The following is a 14,532-nucleotide window of genomic DNA, read 5'->3' as shown; positions in this document are numbered from 1 at the left end:
ATTTACGAACCTGCATGAACTATTTATCCCAGAAATTACTGTTTGATAACAGCATGGGCCCCACAATAACAATTAATGTAGCACCTTAAGAGCTAATGTGGAAGAAATTGAGGAATGCCCGGAGATGTGGCCTTACAGTTACTACTGATTATTTTCTGATTCTACACAGAGGATCTAGAATCAGAAAATAATAGTAAATATTGAAGAACTAAGGCCAGTACTGGGCAGACTTGCACGGTCTGTGTCTGTATATGGCTGTTTGATGGAGGATGGGCTGGGGAGGGCTTCAATGGATGGGAGGGTATAGTCCCTCCTCAAGGGCCACAATCCAGTCAGGTTTTCAGGATTTCCCCAATGAATATGCATGAGATCTATCAGCATACAATGAAAGCAGTGCATGCAAATAGATCTCATGCATATTCATTGGGGAAATCCTGAAAACCCGACTGGATTGCGGCCCTCGAGAAGGGACTTTGACACCCCTGGTGTAGATGGAGAGTGAGCTTTGATGGAGACTTCAGTAGTTGGAACCTAAGCACAGTACCCGGCAGAGCTTTGGATTCTTGCCCTGAAATAGCTAAGAAGAAGAAAGGAAAAAAAAAACCCAACAAATTTTTAGATTGAATCAGGTTGGGCAGACTAGATGGACCATTCGGGTCTTTATATGCTGTGTTACTATGCTATGTTACTATGATGTTCTTTCCACATATTTGTATGGCAGATGACACAAAGCCGTTAACACCACTTCTAGATGTATATGAATTGCAATGCTCACTATCTGCCAAGCAGTTAATACATGATAGTAACCTATGAACATAAGAATAGCCATGCTGAATCAGACCAAAGCCCTTCGAGCCCAGTATTTTGTCTGAAAGTAGCCAGTTTAGACTGCAAGTACTCATCAGATCCCCAAAAGTAGATTTGTTTCCTGTAATTCATTTCTAGGGATATACGGTATCTTTCCAAAATCTACCTGACTAATAATTTTTATGGTCTTTTCTTCCAGACCTCTTTTGAATCCCACTATGTTCATTACTTTGACCAAATCCTTCAGCAAGAGATTCCTTGGCTTAAAAATGAAAACAAATAGAATGTTTTTCTTGTTTTCTATCTGCTGGTCTACAGTTTCATGAAATGCCCTCCTGGATTTTTTTTTGTGTTGACTGGTTAGACAACTGCTCTGTATTTAGCAGTTCTACCCCACTTTTTCTGTGTTAACTTCTTAGCAAACTGACTCGGTGTTTAACTCAGAGGTTTTGCCATTACTGTGCATTTTAATTTGCATTTCCATATGAGAAATAACAAAAAGCCTCATGTACTAAGCTGTGCCAAGATTTGAGAAATGCAAATCTTGGCACAGCTTAGTACATGAGGCTTTTTGTTAATTTCACATCATCTCTAGCCGGCCTACTTTGCCTCCTTTTAAATAATTTTACCGCAGAGAATACAAAATAGACCACACCGGGTGAATTTTTTTTTTCTCAAAAAGCTGGCAAATACATCCTAACAGATAAATAACTAATATAAACAGATATTTGTATTTTGTTAAGATGTTCAGAGTTGGTCTTTCTGTGCCTGTTTTACACTTCAGTTTAGGCAGTCTTTAAGAATGCAGTTTTATTTCTGCAGAAGGAACCGTTTCTTGGTTAACCTTTTCTTTTAATTAGTGCTTATTAATTTTATAAGAAATTTCATGCAGAATTAATGGAGCCTTCTGTGTAGGACACATGTCCCTTCCCCATTAAGGGCTCCTTTTACTAAGCCGCGTTAGGGCTTTAACGTGCGGTATAGCTCGCGCTAGACCTTAATGCCAGCAATGAGCTGGCATTAGTTCTAGAAGCGTAGCGCGCGGTAATTTCCTACGTGCGCTAAAAACGCTAGCGCACCTTAGTAAAAGGAGCCTTAAAATTTCCTGATGTATTCTGAAAATTTGTTTGGAACAGTACCAAGTTTGCCAAGTTTATTAGGTTTTTATATACCGCCTATCAAGATTATCTAAGCGGTTTTACAATCAGGTACTCAAGTATGTTTCCCTACCTGTCCCGGTGGGCTCACAATCTGCCTAACGTACCTGAGGAACAGTACATCAAACATAGAAGTTATTAAGGACACACATTCAGAGGTCTGCCAGTTCCATATGCCCTTTTCCTTTCTGAAATTAACCTAAAAAGAGAAGGGTGTTTTAAAAATTTTTAAACGTTGAAAAAAAAATCTGGTGTTGAGCAGGTTCTGCCAATCAGCTTCCATGTATGCAAAAGTGCAGTAAACTTCATGTCTTGAATTATGAGTATCTGTTTTTGTTCTATGCAGATTCTCAAAATAAATTGGTTTTAGAAGGATAATTTGCGATTGTGTCTAGGGAAAGGGGAGTAAAGTGGCGGATCTAAAATATTGAGTATGGCTGATATTTCATGTCATGGGTCCGTAAGCAGTGTGCAAAAGTTTCATGTTTGCACTTCTGTAATTTTTTTCACACAAAACGATGGGTTTTGGACTGTTGTATTATAAATTGTTATAAATTTGCTCTAACAGAATTCATTAAAACCTCATTTTATGTTTCTGGTCATTTTTATTCTCCTGTGGAAATGTTCATCTTTCATGTGGCAAGAATATATATCATATTTTCTGATAGTAAATCATTGGGTCTAATGTATACAGCTGAACACTAGTCCTGTTTTGTTAAATGGAGGGTATTGTAAGGGTCTTTGGTGACAATAGCTCTATGGTTCAAAAATGTATTGTACCTTTCTGTGGTTACAAAGTGGTTTGCATATTATATGCAGGTACAGTGGTGCCTCACACAACGAACTTAATCCGTTCCAGGAGCAAGTTTGTTATGTGAAACGTTCGTTGTGTGAAACGCGTTTTCCCATAAGAATACATTTAAAACACAATAATTCGTTCTGCAGCCCTGTTTTCCCATAAGAATACATTTAAAACACAATAATTCGTTCTGCAGCCCTACATTTCCCTCCCTCCACCTCACCTTGTATGCGGAGTCTGCCGGCCCTCTCCCTCACCCAGCCGCACGCTTCCAGAAAGCTGTGCACGCGCAGCTGCTGGAGTTGGTCAATGTTCTACTCTCCTGCAACTTCCGGTTTCCGGTTGCGTCAGAGGAGAAGATTGAGCAACAGAGCATGCGCGCGTGCGCTGCTCCCTGAAAGCGTGCGGCTGGCCGAGAAAGAGGGCCGGAGAACTCGGCATCCAGGGTAAGGTGGAGGGAGATGATGGAACAGTATTTCATGGTACAGTATTACTATTTGTTAAAAAGGAAATAATCTTTTGATGTTTTCTGGATTTTTTTTCGTTAGCTTAAACATGGCTTAACTTGCTGTAAATGGGTCAGGTCTCGTAAGATAGGACCAGAGAATCGGGTCTGGGTAAAACCAGGATTTGCAGGATCTCCAGGATCCTCATGGACTTGTATTGAGATCCTGGTAATATTGCAGGATTTCACGAATTTTCCAGGACCCTGGTCCACCTTAACAGCAGACCTCCTCTTTTTTTGATTGCCACAGCTGCTGCTCTGCATTTACTGGAGTCCCCTACACGCCGTCTTCTCCTTCTCTGCATGGGTGCTGCTGTTCCCGGCTTCGGCGAGAGTAGTTCCGCCCCCCCCCGGGCCCCTCGGGCGACTTCGTTGTGTGAAACGAAGTTCGTTGTGGGGAGCACGACAAAAAGTTCGTTGTGCGCAGCGTTCGCTGTGCGAGGCGTCCGTTATGCGAGGCACCACTGTACATGTTTTTTTGTACCTGGGGCAACGGAAGGTTAAGTGACTTGCCCAGAGCCACAGGTTCACAAGTTACTGCACTAACCCCTAGGCTACTCCTCCACTCCATTTTTTAAAAATGTGGTTTTTTTTTTGTGAAAGAGTTTTCAGTTCTGCTTAGAAGTATAGTAGGAGTTTCTGAAGTGCTTTTGCTTCTTCTCATCATACCGTAGGTCTCACCTGGAAGCCAGTGCAGAGAAGTGGAACAAGTTGCTGACATCACTGGAAGAGCTTATCAAATGGCTGAATACTAAAGATATAGAATTAAGCAAAGAGATGCCCATCGGGGGAGATGTCCCATCATTGCAGAAACAGCATGACCACTGCCGGGTAAGTTGAATTTCTTTTTGTTAAAGCTGGCAACCCTTTTTACTTTATTATGGACATTCCTGAAGACGCAGATGGATAAACCCACTCCGAAAAGAGCAGTGCAAGAGGAAGTCCAGTGGAATCACAAACTGACCTAGGGAGACACTGCCCGATCTTCAAGGACCAGACAATATTTACGGGTTCATTTTAATCCAATAATACTCAAATGCTTCTTAATCCAGTTCAGTCAGTCTGAAGATTGAGAAGTAAATGGGGAAATTAATTGGAAGGTTAGAGCTCTTTTGCTATCTTGAGTGCCTTGCCTGTTTTATATTTCTGTATTAAAAATTCACCTTTAGAGAGGACTATCCAAGATGGCCGACTGACCTGACACACTGGAGTTTCCTCTTTTCATAGCTTGAAACTTTCTCCTTTATAATTATCCCTAAACAGTGTGGGAAGACTGCTGCTCTCTCCTCTTTGCAGGGTGTGTCTCCCACTGTCAGTGTTATTGACAAATTTGTACAGAAACTTGACCCACAGACATCTTTGAAGCCTGCTGAAAGAATCAATGTTAAATAGAGGACCGCTGTTTCCTTTTGAGCCAGAAGTCACCTTCAGCCCAGACACTAAACCGCATCCTTCCCAATTGCGTTGTACAGGACTGATGGAAATGCTGTTATTGGCGTTCTACCCAGGAGTTGATAATGATGCTTTGGAGTGAGGAGAGATGGAACAATGCCCGGCAGAGAGTGAGAAACTATGGAAGGCTATGGCTCACTCGCTAGACGCAGTACAGTGATCCATTGACTTGTTCCAGGGATAAGGAGGCCAGAATTGAGCGCAATACTCCAGATGAGGTCGCACCTGGGAGTGATGCTCCTGTATCGCTCCATGCTGCGACCTCATCTGGAATATTGCGTTCAATTCTGGCCTCCTTATCTCAAAAAAGATATAATGGCTATAGAAAAGGTTCAAAGAAGAGCAACCAAGATGGTAAAGGGGATGCATCTCCTCTCGTATGAGGAAAGACTAAAACAGTTAGGGCTCTTCAGCTTGGAAAAGAGACGGCTGAGGGGAGACGTGATTGAAATATACAAAATCCCGAGTGGAGTAGAATGGGTACAAGTGGATCAATTTTTCACTCTGTCAGAAATTACAAAGACTAGGGGACCCTCGATGAAGTTACAGGGAAATACTTTTAAAACCAATAGGAGGAATTTTTTTTTCACTCAAGAGAATAGTTAAGCTCTGGAACGCGTTGCCAGAGGATGTGGTAAGAGTGAATAGCGTAGCTGGTTTTAAGAAAGGATTGGACAAGTTCCTGGAGAAAAAGTCCATTGTCTGTTATTGAGAAAGACATGGGGGAAGCTACTGCTTGCCCTGTATTGGTAGCATGGAATATTGCTACACCTTGGGTTTTTGCCAGGTACTAAGTGACTTGGATTGGCCACCGTGAGCTTGATGGACCATTGGTCTGACCCAGTAAGGCTATTCATATGTTCTTAATTAGATTCCTTGGAACTGAAACCTGACTTATCAACTTTTCTTACAATCAACCCATCTGAGATTACCTTAGAGGTGATATGGCAGACTTTGGTAGATCTGGGGAAGACTGAGATTTCAAAATAATTTTCTCCATTAAGGAGTTGTAAAGCTTGAATGTCAGACAAGACAATTTTGAAAAGCAAACATTATGTAAGAAGATGAGAGTGACAGAAAAATGAGTTAAAGTTCTTAAAGCAGCCCAGGCTGCTTTTATTAAAGACAAAATGTTTTTTAAAAGAAATAGGAGGAAACATATATATGTGCCCAGATTCTCTAAACAGCACCGTTGTCGGCAGCTGCCTTAAAAAGCGGACGCCGATTGCATGTCAATCATGAGACAATGCCATTTGGAGAATCACACCTCCGGCAAAAGTAGGTGCTGGAAATGTAAGCCAGGGTTTTCAAGGCCTACATTTCTGGTGCCTACCTTTGACACGAATCGCACCTCTGGCAGGCACCTCCGGAAATGCAATTCCAGCATCATTTTTTTAGACGCCAGTAGTTGCCTTGAAATTTTTTTAATGTAGTGTTTAAAATGGCGTTTTTTTCACTTAACTTAAGTACCTAAGTTAAGGCTCCATTTAGAGAAAATGGGCCTTGGTGGCTAAAAAATTGGTACAGGAAAAAGCACTATTCTACAAATAGCGCTTAAAGATAGGCGTAGTTTACATAATAGCGCTTTTGCCTGAGAACCATGCCTAACTTTAGGCATGGTCATTTGCATCAGTGAAAACACGGCACAAATGCCTGCTCCTAAATATAGACGAGTGCCCTTATTCTATAAATATGTGCATAACTTAAAAGAGCATCCCGACCTGTCCATCCTTTTCTGTACCTCCTTACATATATAACTTACAGAATAGTGCTTGCACCTGTTAAGTGCATATGCAGCCAGCTAGGCTAATGTTTGATAAAAGAAAGGAGGCATTAGCAGATGCCCTGTTATAGAACTGCCCTTTTAATGCATACAAAACATAATGAATATTATGTAGAGGCTGAAATGTAATTCAGGTGCTACTTAGCTTTCTGGTATGCAGGCCAAGATATTTTCTTTGTCTTTCCCCTTTTTTTCTGAGTAACCTTTGCAAGTGCAACATGTCAAAAGCTTTTATCCAGGCTAGATAGTTGCATCTTGAATGGCAAGGTATACATGGGTGGCATCCTCAAATCTGACATTTAAAGATCAAATTTAAGGTCAGAAATCAAATATTGTTGATAAGGCTACACTTGGGAAAATGGTCCACAGCAAACCCGTTGGACCAATTTATACATTTTAATGCATGTATGCCAAGGTATAGGGCTCCTTTTATCAAGCCGCGCTAGCGGTTTAACGCGGGTTAAACCGCCGGCCGTGCTAGCTGCTACCGCCTCCTCTTGAGCAGGCGGTAGTTTTTAGGCCAGCGCGTGGGTTAGCGCGTGATGAAAAGTCGTGCGCGTAAACCCCGCTAGCGCGTCTTGATAAAAGGAACCCTTAGATACTCCTAGTCAAACTGTAAGTTTCAGTAAATCTGCGAGTGAACAGAAGCTGACATGTACAAAGTTAAACCTGATATTTTTCTGCGACGTTGAATGCAAAATTAGTATTTATTTGCTGACTTTAACATATTGAAAATAACAAAAACGTGAATATGGCATGGGCAAAAGTTTGATTACCTTTCTAGTTGAGATATTGTTACTTCAAGGTCCAAAAGGTTTAGAGGTTCTTTTACAGAGATGTGGTAAAGATTGGCCTTAGCATGCCCTTCCATGGGTCATTCCCACTTGCTAAAGCCATTTTAATGCGGCCATAAAAACTCTGATTTTCTATTTGTTTTTCATTAATAGCCGTGCACTAATGTTGACATCAGTGCATGACAACAAAATGCAAATAGCACCAAGGGTTCCAGAAGAGAAATGAAACAGAAAAACAACACAAATTGTGGAACAGTTTGATAAGGGTCCAAAAAAACATAAAAGCATCCACAAAGGATATATAAGGCCACAAGTGACCCTCAGTAAAAATCAAATATACAGTATATACAATTATATATAGAGAGCATATGTATTATATATAGAATTTCTAATAGTGTCGGAGCACTTACCTTGCTGGCCTGTGCTAAAAACCTCTAGCGCAGCTTGATAAAAGGCAGGTTTTTTTTTTTTGTTTTTTTTTTCTTTTATTTCATCATCTCTGCTTCTCTATCCTTTCTATTTCTTTTCTTAGCAGTTTCAAATACTTTGAATTCTTCTTACTAGTCTGTTATATGCAAATGAATGCAATTATGGTTTCTCTTGTTTATACATCACTATTTTTTTATTCAATCTTTATGTACTTGAACTGCTTTTTGTATATTATTTATAATATTCAATAAAATTATTGAAATGAAATAAAAAAAGAAAACTGCAAGTTAAGTTCCCCATTACAGATACATGTATAATATAACAGACAAAAAGGAGTTCCACACATTTGTGAAGTCCACTCAATATTTCAGCAGGAAACCACAGCACTCCATAACAGCTAGAGAAATCTCCTGATAGCACAGATCCTCAACTGATGTGGACCCCAAAGGACTTATGCTGCTTGCTACATATCCCTTTCACACTCAGAGTGAGCAAACAAATTGACAACAAACATCAGTGTCTGTGTATATATGTGTGTGTATCTGTGTGTGTGTGTGTGTGTGTGTGTGTGTGTGTATATATATATATATTAGTCTATAACATAACTCTAAACCTGGATCATTCTTCCCATAACTTGTAATCCAGAGGTTCAAATTAGTTGCAGTTTATATGCAAATGAGCTTTTGAAAAATCTCCAGTTTTTCTCTGGCATCCAGCTTCCTCCGGGCCTTTTTAAAAAGCTTTCCTTTAATCCCAGTACTACAATAAAGAAGAAAGTACTCAAAAACTGCTCTAAGCCAACAGGTACTTTATTTTTCTTAGTCTCTGCTTTAGTTTGAGGTCGTTCTCCAATTGAATAGGCTTTGGGATCCCTGACAACTCCTCCCCTTGGGATAATGTCTCTCACATTGTAGGCATTATCCTTTTCCCCGTAGCTCTCATGCACATGTAGCAGGTAAGTCTTTTCTCTATGAATTGGGAATTCATTCTTCATAACTCCATACCTTGGAGAAGCCTCTGGATCAGTATTTCCCATGTACTCTAAATCAGACATCTGCTCTTCCTCAGGTACTCCAGGCATTTTTACTTCCATAGGAGTGGGTAAGTCAGACCCTTCTGAACTGGACATGAGCTCTCCTTCTTTGGACTTGCTTGAACCATTACATACTGTCTGTGGATCCTGGGAGACTTATCATCTGCAGAGCTTTTCTCATCACTAACCCTGATCACTTGTGATCTTCCCTTTCAATCCAGCCCAGGAATTCCCTATCTTCTGGTATACTCTGGTATGCTGGAACAACAGTTTTCCTAGGGAGAGATGTTTCTAGGGCTTGGGCATTCAAATGAGGAAAATAAGAAGAGACACTAGCACTGGCAAGTTAGATGCAAAGTAGGGAATGACACGGGGGGAAAAATTTATCCCTGTCCCGCGACTACTGTCCCTGTCACCGCCCCGTCCCCGTGACCACTGTCCCTGTCCCCGCCCCGTCCCCGTGACCACTGTCCCCATCCCGTCCCTGCAGCATCCATACAAGCCTCAGTACTGCAATATTTAGCTTATTCCTTCTTTATAAGTTCTGGCTGCTGAACTAGAGAAAGAGATGTTCAGCTGGCAGGGCTTTGTTTATAAATTTGTATAATAGTAAAAATAAAAATTAATTTTTATAGTAGTAAAAATATAATTTTTTATAAACACAATTAATATACTACTTTATCCTAAATCAAAATAAATAAATAGAATTTTTTTTTCTACCTTTGTTGTCTGGTTTTTGCTTCCCTCATCTTCTCATTCAATTCCTTCCATCCACTGTCTGTCTTCTCTCTGCATCTTCCATTTGCTCTGTTACTGTGCCTCTCCCTGCACTCCCCTCCCCAATTGGTCTGACACCCATCTTCTTTCCTCCGCTCCCACATATTCTGGCATCTCTGTCTTCTTCCCTTCCAGCGTCTTCTTCCCACTTCGGTTCCAGAAAAGATGGCGGAAGCGCTGATAAAAGACAACATCGATGAGCATCTAGAAAGGAATAAACTGATGAAAACAAGCCAACATGGCTTCTGCAAGGGAAGATCATGCCTAACGAACTTATTGCACTTCTTCAAAGGAATTAACAAATGGATGGAAAAAGGGGACTGCTGGGCATGATGGACCTCTGGTCTGACCCAGCAGAGGCACTGCTTATGTTCTTATGTTATTGGTAGCATGGAATATTGCTACTCTTTGGGGGTTTTGCCAGGTACTGGTGACCTGGCTTAGCTACCGTGAGGATGGGCTACTGGACAAATGGATCATTGGTCTGACCCAGAAAGGCTATTCTTATGTTGATTATGACTATACTGTATATACAGTATCTTTCTTTCTCTCTCTCACAAGGGTTGATTCATAAGTCATGGCAACTATTTTTTTTCTCTTGAAAACGCACTAACACTGGTAATCAAAATATACATTTGAAAGTATGTACAACATGATAATAAAGTACAATCACAAAATGTTTAACGGTTAACATCCTTCAAAGTAGTCTGCCAGGTTGTCCACGGTTCATAACTAAACTAAACCTTAAGTTTATATACCGCATCCTCTTCATAAAGTTAGAGCTCGGCATGGTTTACAGGAACTTTAAGATAAGGAAGGAAAAACATAATAAGAATTAGTGATTATAAAGAGGGTAGCGAGATTTACATTTTTGAGAAAAGCCAAGTTTTCAGATGCTTTCGGAATAGTTGGAAGGAGCCCAGATTCACTAGTGTGTGCCACCTCTCGCTGCAATGGCTTTTTCACTTTAGGAATCAGATGACAATGCTACAGCTCACACACAGACACTGTTAAAACATTGTTTACAGCATTGGAGATGGGAGAATTTGCAACACACTTCCTGTTCTTCCAATCTCAGTCCATGTGACTCCAAACTGATGCCTAAAGTGAAAAGACATCACATTAAAAACACATTGTTAATAGAGGGTAGTGATCAGTGGAGATCGCTCTGAGGAAACTGATGGTACCAATGGTGTGCCTCAAGGTTCTGTTCTTGGGCCTGTTCTTTAAAAAAAAATTTATAAACGATATTGCTGAAGGGTTGTCGGGTAAGATTTGCCTCTTTGCGGATGATACCAAAATATGCAATAGAGTAGACACGCCGGATGGTGTGAATTACATGAAGAAAGACCTGATGAAACTTGAAGAATGGTCTGAAATTTTTCAGCTAAAATTGAATGCTAAAAAATGCAAGGTCATGCATTTGGGCTGCAAAAATCCGAGGGAATGGTACAGTTTAGGGGGTGAAGAACTTATGTGCACGACAGAAGAGCGGGACTTGGGTGTGATTGTATGTGATGAGCTTAACCCTTTCAGGACCATAAGGATCGTAGGCCAATTTTTGTGGTTTTGACGACATTTTTATGGTAAAAAGGGCTTGCAGATGCCAAAAAATTGATTTTTTTTTGTGAAATATCATTATTTTTATTTAAAAAAATCACACTTCTGGCTTATGGACAGTGTGGCAAGTGAATCTTCTCGTCAATCTAGCAACGACGCTAATGAATGAATGTCGGAACCAGTTTGTTTACATAAAGGCAGTATCATATGGAATCCGTACATATCAAATTTAGAACTGTAGACTATCCCAATCAAAATTTATAGGATTTTAAAGTTATGGGACAAATATGTCCCTTGGTCCTGAAAGGGTTAAGGTGGCCAAACAGGTTGAAAAGGTGATGGCGAACGCTAGAAGGATGCTAGGGTCCATAGGGAAGAGGTATTGATGCCCCTGTATAAGACTTTGGTGAGACCTCATTTAGAATATTGTGTATAATTCTGGAGGCTGCACCTTCAAAAAGATATAAAAGGATGGAGTTGGTCCAGAGGAAGGCTGCTAAAATGGTGTGTGGTATTCGTCATGAGGCGTATGGGGACAGACTTAAAGATCTCAATCTGTATACTTTGGAGGAAAGCCAGGAGAGGGGAGATATAGAGATTTTAAATACCTACATAATGTATATCCGCATGAGTCGAGTCTCTTTCATTTGAAAGTAAACTCTGTAATGAGAGGGCATAGGATGAAGTTAAGAGGTGATAGGCTCCAGAGTAATCTATAGAAATACTTTTTTTACAGAAAGGGTGGTAGATGCATGGAACAGTCTCCCGAAAGAGGTGGTGGCAACAGAGATTGTGTCTGAATTCAAGAGGGCCTGGGATAGGCATGTAGGATTTCTCAGAGAGAGAAAGAGATAATGGTTACAATGGATGGGCAGACTAGATGGGCCATTTGGCCTTTATCTGCCAGCATGTTTCTATGTTTGTAAGAGGTGACACACATTAGTGAATCAAATGCAGCTGATGGTATTAACTGACTTATCAAAGGCAACGAACCATAGACAATCTAGGAAACTACTATGAAGAATGTTAACAGTTGAACAGTTTGTACTTGTACTTTGTTGATCATGTTGTACATAATAAAATGATGATTTCAAATGTCTTTTTTTTTTTTCTCTCCTACCAGAGTTCCTGCACTCATTTCTTATCTGGTGGCAACATTAAGAAGTACATGTCAGACACTTTCAAACATATATATACATATCTTAGATTTTCAGTGTTGGCAAATTTTTTAAAAAAATTAGCTGTGTTACATATATATAGGAGTCCGTACGTTAGCTGTTGATTCCCATTAGTTGTGAATCTGCAGAAGGGTGTCACTTTAAGCCTTTAAATTCCTTTCCTTCTGCAGTGGAGAACAGCTCCCTATTCATTTTTTCCTTCTGAAAGCGAACTCAGAAGTTGTGTTCTGCTTTGCTTCATTTTGTTATTTTAACGCATTTTTGCCTTTGGTGCTTGGAGGTCTCCTTCTTGGGCTTACTCCACCGGGAAAAGGACATAGTGTTCCTTCAGGAGCTTGGGGTCTCTTCCCCTGATTCTAGCTCACTTGCTGATTTAATCAGAGGATTGAGTGCACTCAGCTTTTAGTTGTGTGACAGCCACAAAGTCAGAATCATGGACACTCCATTTCAAGATTGCACCATCAAAGAACAATGTGCAGTAGAGCACTTTCTTTGAGCAGAGGTAGTGAAACCTGTGGAAAATCACTGTTGGATACTGACTCAGAATGGACATAGCACCATCAATCAACAAAAGGTTTATGAATGGGTAAAAAGGTTTAAAGCGAGAAGAACAGATGTAACCGACGAAGGTTGTTCTGGTTGCCCATCAACATCATGCACACAAGAGCACATTGACAGTGCAGATGCTTTAATTAGAGAAGACCAATGGATAATGTTGTCTCATTTGGCTGCAAATATGGATATTAACTATGGATCTGTGACCCAGTTCCTGCTGAGTATTCTGGAGAAAAAATTGTCACCAGTGTTGAGACATGGGTTCGTCTTTGCGACCTGGAGAGCAAAAGACAAAGCTTGATGAAGTAAAGGCAGCAGTGCTCACCTGGCTTTGGGAACAACCAATAAACTTCAACTCTGTAGGATGCTGAAGCTAGTAGAAGAGTGGTCGATTGGATTGGCTGTCTTGAAAAAACGTTACGACATAGAGCTATCCCAAAACTGACCACAAATAAAGCTAAGTACAACTGGTATTTGAAAACTTTGGTTATAAAACTATTTATGAAATTATTTTCATTAAAGGGTATTAATCCCATGAATTTAAAATATTTATAAGTATTTATAACATAAGATTGGATCCTGTGATGAAGCGACATGCTAATCATTGGGGAAATGATTGCCTTGACCCTAGTGTGTTGTCTCTGAGGATCGGGAATTCAACGTTGACGACTAGGTCCCTAGGGATGGTGATCTATTGTACACTATCTACACTATCTATATAATATATAAGAAGATAGTTGAATGACACAAGAAATGCATCATCTTGCATGGGGCCTTTGTGGAAAAGTGATATGTTTGATTGCTCACAGTTACTGCTGTTAAAGTCTTCAAATGTATTTTGCCTTTACATATACATATACATATATATATATATATATATATATATATATATATATATATATATATATATACACTAGTCTTTAAACCCGTTACATTAACGGGTTCTAGAATAGATGTGTGTGTCTGTCTTTCTTTCTTTCTCTCTCTGCCCTTGGCCGCTGTCTGTCTGTCTATGCTTATTTGTTTCTCTCTGCTTGGACACTGGCTGTCTCTCCTTGGATGCTGGCTGTCTCTCCTTGGACGCTGTCTGTCTTCCTTTCTGTCTGTCTCTCTGGCCTCTTGTGTGTCATTCTTCGTGTCTGTGTCCGTGTGTCATTCCCCCGCCCCCCCAGAGCAAACCTGTCTGCCCCCAGCATACCCCTTCCCCTCTCCCTGTCTCTCCATGGCCCCCTTCTGTCTTCCCCCCCAGATAAAGCTGTCTGCCCCCCAGCACACCCCTCCCTCCAAAGCAGCTCCCTTTCCTTCTCCCTGTCTCTCCATGGCCCCCTTCTGTCTTCCCCCACAGAGCAAAGCTGTCTGCCCTCCAGCACATCTATCCGCCCAAAGTAGCCCCCTTTCCCTCTCTCTGACTGTCTTTCCATGGCCCCCTTCTGTCTTCCCCCCCCTCCGAGCAAAGCTGTCTGCCCCCCCAGCACACCTCTCCAACAAAAGCAGCCCCCTGTATCTGCAGCACCTGCATGACACCCTTCAGCCAATCGTGAGTGCTCAGAGCGCGAGAGGGAGCAGGGCCTAGGTGTATTTGGCGCGGCGGGGGAGGCCCCGACTGCCCCAGCTGCAGCTTCTTCGGCGTCGGTGAGGAAGGAGAGGTTGGGCCGACTCTCCACAGGGGCTTTGGGGACAGTCTTCTGTGGCTCGAAGCTCTC

General features: G+C 41.1%; 1 protein-coding gene across 3 annotated transcripts in view; it reads left to right on the top strand.

Annotated features, from left to right (window-relative positions):
• UTRN (utrophin) overlaps nt 1–14,532 on the top strand; it is a 1,286,828-nt gene that overhangs the window by 821,582 nt on the left and 450,714 nt on the right. For all 3 annotated transcript variants that reach the window (XM_033935605.1, XM_033935603.1, XM_033935604.1), the window contains one exon: nt 3,943–4,099. In XM_033935605.1, coding sequence (XP_033791496.1) covers nt 3,943–4,099 — 157 coding nt within the window. The remainder of the gene's footprint in view (nt 1–3,942; nt 4,100–14,532) is intronic.

The sequence above is a fragment of the Geotrypetes seraphini genome, chromosome 3, assembly GCF_902459505.1.
Source record: "Geotrypetes seraphini chromosome 3, aGeoSer1.1, whole genome shotgun sequence".
NCBI lineage: Eukaryota > Metazoa > Chordata > Amphibia > Gymnophiona > Dermophiidae > Geotrypetes > Geotrypetes seraphini.
This window is presented reverse-complemented; position numbering and strand designations above follow the sequence as displayed.